This window comes from Mandrillus leucophaeus, unplaced genomic scaffold, assembly GCF_000951045.1.
Source record: "Mandrillus leucophaeus isolate KB7577 unplaced genomic scaffold, Mleu.le_1.0 Scaffold1030, whole genome shotgun sequence".
Lineage (NCBI taxonomy): Eukaryota > Metazoa > Chordata > Mammalia > Primates > Cercopithecidae > Mandrillus > Mandrillus leucophaeus.
In genome coordinates, this window is record NW_012098433.1 from 466526 (window position 1) to 475760 (window position 9235).

General features: G+C 39.9%; 1 protein-coding gene across 1 annotated transcript in view; it reads left to right on the top strand.

The window, feature by feature from the left end:
* Positions 1-6: 6 nt before the first annotated feature.
* Positions 7-9235, top strand: part of MBD2 (methyl-CpG binding domain protein 2) — an 82451-nt gene continuing 73222 nt past the window's right edge. Inside the window, exon 1 of the mRNA XM_011978055.1 lies at positions 7-155. Within this exon, the coding sequence (XP_011833445.1) occupies positions 61-155 (95 nt within the window). The 5' untranslated portion in view covers positions 7-60. The remainder of the gene's footprint in view (positions 156-9235) is intronic.

Here is a 9235-nt window from a genome sequence, read left to right on the forward strand (position 1 = left end):
CCGTCGGGGAGCGCGGGGCCGGGGCCCAGGGGATCCCGGGCCACGGAGAGCGGGAAGAGGATGGACTGCCCTGCCCTCCCCCCCGGATGGAAGAAGGAGGAAGTGATCCGAAAATCTGGGCTAAGTGCTGGCAAGAGCGATGTCTACTACTTCAGGTACCTCCCTGTGGGGGAGGGGGTGGCGGGGTCAGGGGTCAAGAGCGGGCCTGGACAGGGTATGCCAGGATGAGAGCTGGGGCCCTAGGGGCATGTGGCAAGGACAAGCTGGTTTGGTGGCAGAACTCTTGGGTGAGAGTTGACCCCAGTGCGGTGGGAGGCAGTGTCAAAAGGTGAGGGCCCGCAGTAGTGAATCTTGTGTGGAAGACGTCAGGGAATATGGTTGGCGAATAAAGGGTTACCCTGGCAGGATGGTTAGTCCACTGAAGGGTTAAAAGGAGGTGTAATTCATCGAAACTATAAAACCCAGTCACTGCTGGCTCCTGTCCCAGCCTGTCCCAGATTCATCATCGCAAGTGTTTAATCATGCACATGTGGAAGAATTAGCTATCTCCAGTAACACGGTTTCATTTACTTCATCCAAGAAAGTTTTGTATAAAGCAGCTATTTGGAATGCCTGAAGTTGTTTTGGAACTTCCTTGGTTTTGCAGAATATACTCTTTTGAAACTGACACACTGTACTAAGTTTTTAGATTCCTAGACCAAAATTTCCTCCCCAGGGAACATTTGTCACTATCTGGAGACATTTTCGGTTCTCACACCTGGGGAGGGTGTGATACTGGCATCTAGTGGGTAGAGGCCAGAGATGCTGCTACATATTCGATAATACGAAGAAGCTCCCACAACAAAAAATGATCTGGCCCAAAATGTCACCTGTACTGAGGTTGAGACATCCTGTTTTAAATGATTCAGGGTTTTTCACCTTAATGTGATCTTGCACTGCCGTGGTCATGCCACTCATGTCTTTAGTTTGTGTGACCCAGTAAGCTCAAGAAAGTGCCTATGGCAGTTGACATCCGTGGACTTAATACACATTTACTAAATTTTTTAATAAGCCATCCTATTGATAGAAGATAATATAAACTTGTATTCAGTAGTTTGGAGATTCGTGTTTGTGGAGTGATTGAAGCATTTTTCAGGGTATGTATATGTATATGGCTATTGGAGACAATTGTCATTTAGCTATTGTAATAATGTTATGAAGGATTTCCTGTCCTCTACAAGAAGTTCTGGGAAAATGTGTCTGCACACATACCATGCTTATGAACTGAAAATACTTTTAACTAGATTGAAAAGGTTAAAGAAATGTACATACACATGTATACACACATATGCACACACAAGAATGTGATCACTGCTTGTGCAGCATGTAAATACGAACACATTCCTGATGGTTGCTATATATGGATGAGTAGTTGTAGTGAGTTCGCTTCACCTCAGCTAAAAAACAAAATAAGAGTGATGTTTCATTAGAACTTAGTTTTCCACTTGATCTGGACCCTCATCTTGAAACCTCATATGATAAAATGGAGGACTTATTTTAAATATATGAAGGTGATATTCGCCTGTGGTCCCAGTTACTCATGGGACTGGGGCTAGAGAATCTCTTGAGTCCCCGAGTTCGAGGCTGCCTATGATTGTGCCTGGGCGATAGAGTGAAACCCCATCTCTTTAAAGAAAAAAAAGAAAAAAGAAAAAATGTGATAGTCTTGGTTTGTATTTCCTCGTCATTAAATATTTGATTTAATGGTAAGAAAGTTATTGTGAGCACTTTCACAGGTCCTCCCTCAGGGTGTGGGGCCAGGATTTGGTAGCTGGTGCTAAGAGAAAACCTTTGATGGCGTCCTTGCCCTGGGACTGTGCCAGTGGCAGCTGTCATTCAATGGGACAATTTCTTCTGATTAAAAAAAAAGTTATTGTGGTTAAAAAAAGATTAGTCCTCTCAAGTTCATTAGTTTCATTTAGTGCTGTTCATAATTGTCCATTTTCTAGTATTCTTTCATTAACAGAGCATTCTGTTTTCTTTGTAAGCAGGCAGTCTTCATAACCTTCTGTGAACTATGTGCTGATGTCTTGTAGGCAATTATATTTGACAAAATTATTCTGTGTCTGTGATTGAACTCCTTGAGGAATAGATGACTAGTTTGTTCGCAGTAGAACATCTTAAACTTTGAATTTTACTCTTTATGGTAGTTCTCCTGGGATATGGTTTGTTTGGCTTGGGGATGATGTATTTGTTCAGACTAACTTTGGGTATTGCAAAGCTTTTTGTTTGTTGGTTTTTCTTGTAGTTGGAAAAGTTATTTCAAGAAGTCAAGATTGTTGTAGTACTCATTTGGATTTGTGGCCACTTAACATTTTCTTGAATGTGTTGTAAATTTTCTGATGTTAAATTTATTTTATTTTTTTTGAGATGGAGTCTCATTCTATCGCCCAGGCTGGAGTGCAGTGGCGCGATCTTGGTTCATTGCAACCTCCGCCTCTCGGGTTCAAGTGATTCTTCTGTGTCAGCCTCCCAAGTAGCTGGAACTACAGGTGCCTGCCACCATGCCCGGCTAATTTTTGTATTTTTAGTAGAGACAGGGTTTCTCAGTATTGGTCAGGCTGGTGTTGAACTCCTGACTTTGTGATCCACCCACCTCAGCCTCCCAAAGTGCTGGGATTACAGGCGTGAGCCACCAGGCCTGGCCATTAAATTTTTAAATACAAACTTAGTAAGTTTTTTTTTTTTTCTTTATTTGAGGCGTAGTCTTGCTCTGTCACCCAGGCTGGAGTGCAGTAGTGTGATCTCAGCTCACTACAAGCTCTGCTTCCCAGGTTTGCCATTCTCCTGCCTCAGCCTTCTGAGTAGGTGGGCGCCCGCCACCACACCCAGCTAATTTTTTGTATTTTTTAGTAGAAACGGGGTTTCACCGTGTTAACCAGGATGGTCTCGATCTCCTGACCTCGTGATCTGCCCACCCGGGCCTCCCAAAGTGCTGGGATTACAGGCATGAGCCATTGAGCCCCCCCTCCCCCGATATGATCAATTTAAAACAAACTTTCTAAACAAATTCATCTTAAGACAAGTCGCAAGCCAGTGTAGTGGTAGTTACTCTCTATGGTTTGCCTTTTACTTGTTTATGTAAAATGGAAAGGACACATTGAACAGATTTATGCCAAACCTGTTTCGTTCAGGGCCTAAAGGAGCATTGTCTGCTGTTTATTTACTGTCTACAGAGGTTCAGTTACTTTGCAGGATTGTTAACAACCAGTCTTGTTTTTCTTCTGAAAGGTTACATTCTGAACCAGTAAGGTGTATGTATGTAGCATAACATGATTGTGATACAGTAGTTAATTTGACTTGTGACTGTAGCTTTCTGTGATGAATGATGGCGGTCACTTATTGTAAAGAAAGACAAATTATTTTTCAGCTTACAGTGTCACTGCTTTACATATTAGTGTCCCCACGTATACTCCACCCTTTAGAAATTCCATTAGTTCACCGAACACCCACTATCTGCTAAAAGTGGTTTAAGAGTTAATTCTCCTGTTGGTAATGTGAACACCTGCACCCAGTTGTTCACACAGATTCTAATAATACTAACCCCTGAATTAGCCTGCCCCTGGGGAGATTAATTTAAACAAATCTGTGCCTGTTAATGTAGGGTGTGGCAGGCACTTATTAATTGGACTGAAATTAAGCTCATCGAGAAAGCCTCAAATTTTGGTAGTATGTTTTTTGGCTGCTTTTTTGAAACTGCCAAGTTCTAATAGGAAAGAGTGCCCCTAGTTACCAGTTAAGCAATGTAATTATACCTTCTGTCAGGATTACTGATAGTGTTGTGGCGGTTCATATATTATCATACAGTGTGTTTGTTTAAAAGAATGTCGTTTGACTGGATCCATTGGTGTATTTTCTGAAAAAGTTTGTTGCCATCATTTGAAACCATTATTTGAACAGTAATTTTCTAACTTGTCTTCTTGACTCCTGTCATTTCTAGTTGCTTGCATAACACTTGCTGATTGATATTTTTGAAATATTTTCTTCCTCACATAGTCTTTGTTTAGTAGCCCTCTCCTGCCCTTTTTAAAAAATCAAGTCTAGGCTGGGCGCCGTGGCTCATGCCTGTAATCCCAGCACTTTGGGAGGCTGAGGCGGGTGGATCACGAGGTCAGGAGATCGAGACCATTCTGGCTAACACGGTGAAACCCTGTCTCTACTAAAAATACAAAAAAATATAGCCAGGCGTGGTGGTGGACGCCTGTAGTCTCAGCTGCTTGGGAGGCTGAGGCAGGAGATAGGCGTGTTGTCCCAGCTACCTGGGAGGTGGAGCTTGCAGGAAGCCGAGATCACGCCACTGCATTGCAGCCTGGGCAACAGAGCGAAACACAGTCTCAAAAATGTGTGTGTGTGTGTGTGTGTGTGTGTGTGTGTGTGTGCGCGCGCGTGCACCATTTGTTGCTAAAGACTAGTATGATGCTTCAAGAGCATGAATTCTCAATCACTGAGGTTCAACCATGGTCCTCCCCTCATCTTGGTTTGCCTTTAAAAACAAACAAAAAAAAAACAAATGGACCCTCCATGTAGGCTCTGTAGAAAACTGACTGAGTGGACCCAGGTAAGGAATGTGACCATTGTCACAGTTCTTACATATTTGAATTAGTCTTCTTGGCTTTCAATAAAAAGCCTTTTCTGATATTGTCCTCTTTCTCATTATTCCTATGTAGTTAAACTTGGTGTCCCTTGTATAACTTTCATATTCATTTACTTAGAACTTGTGGCTTTCTCACATAGCTGTTTTTCCCCTCGACACAATGCTGAACACACAGGTGCTAAATAAGGATTTATCAATTGATATTCCACCTAGCATTTTGTAAAACAATCCTTAAAATGACTTCGTCATTTTTGCTTTATTTCTGTTCCTGTGGTGGTGTGTTGGGATAAAATTGGTTGAGATATTTTATTATTAAGGCTACATATTTTGTAGTTTCTGGTTTTCATCATCAATGTGAGGGTACTGCAGAAAGCCTTTCTCTGGGATTTTGAATATTAGAGATACAGTGAAAATGGAAAATAGGATGCTCATAGTGCACAGACACAAGTGAGAAATTGGCATTTGAATTTCATTGACTGTGTAACATAGGGTAAAGTAGTGTAGGGTCTTCTGTGCCTTAATTCTATGTGTATTTGTGTTACAGCTCTCAGAATTTTGGCAGCTGTTATTATTTTGCTAAATGCTTTACATGAATTGTCATATTGGTTTTTTTGTTGTTTTTTTTTTGAGACGAAGTCTCACTTTGTTGCCTAGGCTGGAGTGCAATGGCACAATGTCAGCTCACTGCAACCTCTGCCTCCTGGGTTCAAGGGATTCTCCTACCTCAGCCTCCTGAGTAGCTGGGATTACAGGTGCACACCACCACGCCCGGCTGATTTTGGTATTTTTAGTAGAGACAAGGTTTCACCATGTTGGTCAGGCTGGTCTTGAACCCCTGACCTTGTGATCCGCCCGCCTCAGCCTCCCAAAGTGCTAGGATTACAGGCGTGAGCCACCGCGCCTGGCCTATCATATTGGATTCTTATAACCCTATGAAACATAGGTACAATTATCTCCATTTTACAGATGGGGAGTTAGCAAAGGGAAGTAGCGTGCTTGGGGTTGTATAGCTGGTAAGTTCAAAGTTACAATCCTGAAGCGGGTGGTTTAACCTCAGAACTCCTAACCACCATGCTCTGTTGCACGGCATAGAGATCCCTACTTGTATTCTCAAATATTACAACACCCCATGTCTAATCTGCTTTATTGGGCTTAGTGTGCCATTAAAATAATGTGATTATTTACTATTATGCTTGTATCCTGAAGATGTCAAAGGGTAAATTTTAAATCCTATTTGATAGTGAAGCTATTGTACCAAAGGATAACCCTCCAGCTTTATATAATCCTGGAGGGGAAAAAAAAGTAATAAATCCGCATAATTAAAGCAGTATTGTTCTGGGTAATAAAAGTGATCAATTTGTTCAAAAATATTCTCTCTTTGATAAATGTTCAACCTAGGATTACCCTGTTATTTCTCAGATATTGAGGTTTGAGATACAGTTGAAATACACCCTACAGATCAATTTTTTAAAAATCTCTAGTTGGAGGAAGGAAAGAAATGCATTATTTATTAAGAGCTTAATTGCATAATAGAAAGTTTGTCTTGCTTTTACTCTTTTCTCTTGATGTTGTGTGATTGAAGCCTGCATCCAGAAATGAAAGACATAGGTGTGGTGGAGATTATGCTCTGATACATTTTCCTTAGCTGTACTATCACATCTTTTTGTGAGATGCCAAAGGAATTTTTGTTAGGGTGCAGCGTTGCTGTCTGTCGTGCATCTGATTTTTAGAATCTGGCATGCAAAGTCTCACCTGCTCCAACACCCACAATACCTGTATTAGAGGAAATACATAGCTCAAAGGAACTGATGCATATACATTCTAAAAATACTGTCCAACAGAAATTGGTAGATTTTTTTTCACATTGCTTTTAAAAATGTTATTAATGAGATACACAGTCATTTTCTCATAATTTAGTTTTAATGGAATTTTAAAGGAAGTGATGCTTTTTTTGATTTTGTTTTTTAGATTCTATAGTGGGGCTCATAGACGTTCATAACTCTTTCACTCATGTTTAAAATCTTCTCAAGACTTGCATGATGAATTACAAATAAACGATAAACTCTTCCTGGATTCAGTGTTTGGCTGGGAATCTTAATGCCTCTTACAGCTTTTGCGTATTGATCTTTCATTGTTCTTTGCCATTTCCAGTGAGAAATGATGGGGAAAATTTTGTAATATGACGTTTTACTTAATTTTATCAGAACTTCTAAAAACTAAAACTTCCCAAGGAAGGAGAATAAAATTATGGAATAGAATGAAGTTTGAATAATATCTGCAGATTTCATGATTTTGTCCTGTCTTCTTCCTCAGTATAATACAAATTCAAACTCATTTTGAGAACTTGGTGTACGTAAACTCTATGTGAATATAAATACTAAAACTTAAAATTAGATTTTAAAATTGAACACTTAGGACTTCTAGGAATAATTGAGTGTTTTACAGATGTGAGGAAGAACATCATCCCCCTATTTTATTTTATTTTATTTTATCTTATTTTATTTTATTTTATTTTGAGATGGAGTTTTGCTCTTGTTGCCCAGACTGGAGTGCAGTGGTATGATCTCCACTCACTGCACCCTCTGCCTCCTGGATTCAAGTGATTCTCCTGCCTCAGCCTCCCAAATAGCTGGGATTACAGGCGCATGCCATCATGCCTGGCTAATTTTATGTTTTTAAGTAGATGGGATTTCACCATGTTGGCCAGGCTGGTCTTGAAGTCCTGAACTCAGGTAATCCGCCTGCCTTGGCCTCCCAAAATGCTAAGATTACAGGCGTGTGAATGCAGAGATTACAGGCATGAGACACCGCGCCTGGCCCATCATCCCCTTTTGAAGATTTTTTGTTAAATGCTGTATCTTGGTATTCTTTTCTTTGTTATTTTTACAGTGGAAGAATGCATAGATAAGCAAGGATGAATGTCGCTAAAATTCTTTTTAATAGGCATTCATCTCTTTTAAAAAGCCTTTCCTAGAGTCCCCTAGCAGAAATGGGAAGCTCCTATGGCATTTGAGTATAATTCTGTTAACTCTTACCACGTTTGCTTTAAGAAATAGCTGGCAAGTCTTTGTTGCCCATGAGATTCTGAACCTCCTCAAGGTCAGGAGCTGCGTCTAATTCATTTTTGAATCTTCAGTATCCACCACAGTCCCAGGTATAATATGGAACATTTTTGATAAATCCTTGTTAAATGAAGCAAATAGTAAATACATTTCTCTATTAATCAAAAAACTTACGGTTAATCTGGCTGTGTACATAGGCCTGCCTACCCTTATAGGGGCTGTTTTATGTCCCCTGCAATTACCAGCATCCTGCCTTGCACTAAGTCAGATATGCAAATATTGAGTAGCTGAAGTAAATGTAATTTTTTTCCTCAAACTTGTATATGTGTAGTGTTGATATATATATATTACCTATAGGCTTTTAGATCTAAAATGATTTATAGGACTTTTGATTTCATTTTTAATATTAAAATTCTTTTATATTTTGCTTGAAAAAAATCTACAAGGGCTGGGCATGGTGGCTCATGCCTGTAATTCCAGCACTTTGGGAGGCTGAGGTGGGTGGATCACCTGAGGTCAGGAGTTCGAGACCAGCCTGACCAACATGGTGAAACTCCATCTCTACTAAGAAATACAAGAAAAATTAGCTGGGCGTGATAGCTGGTGCCTGTAATCCCAGCTATTCAGGAGGCTGAGGCAGGAGAGTCGCTTGAACCTGGGAGGTGGAGTTTGCAGTGAGCTGAGATCTCGCCATTACACTCCAAACTGGGCAACAAGAGCAAAACTCCGTCTCAAGAAAATAAAAAAAATAAATAAAAAAGAAAAGTAAATAAAAAAAAAGAAAAAGGCGGGGCGCGGTGGCTCACGCCTGTAATCCTGTCTCTTATACACATCTAGATGTGTATAAGAGACAGCTATAGTGGGGCTCATAGACGTTCATAACTCTTTCACTCATGTTTAAAATCTTCTCAAGACTTGCATGATGAATTACAAATAAACGATAAACTCTTCCTGGATTTAGTGTTTGGCTGGGAATCTTAATGCCTCTTACAGCTTTTGCGTATTGATCTTTCATTGTTCTTTGCCATTTCCAGTGAGAAATGATGGGGAAAATTTTGTAATATGACGTTTTACTTAATTTTATCAGAACTTCTAAAAACTAAAACTTCCCAAGGAAGGAGAATAAAATTATGGAATAGAATGAAGTTTGAATAATATCTGCAGATTTCATGATTTTGTCCTGTCTTCTTCCTCAGTATAATACAAATTCAAACTCATTTTGAGAACTTGGTGTACGTAAACTCTATGTGAATATAAATACTAAAACTTAAAATTAGATTTTAAAATTGAACACTTAGGACTTCTAGGAATAATTGAGTGTTTTACAGATGTGAGGAAGAACATCATCCCCCTATTTTATTTTATTTTATTTTATCTTATTTTATTTTATTTTATTTTGAGATGGAGTTTTGCTCTTGTTGCCCAGACTGGAGTGCAGTGGTATGATCTCCACTCACTGCACCCTCTGCCTCCTGGATTCAAGTGATTCTCCTGCCTCAGCCTCCCAAATAGCTGGGATTACAGGCGCATGCCATCATGC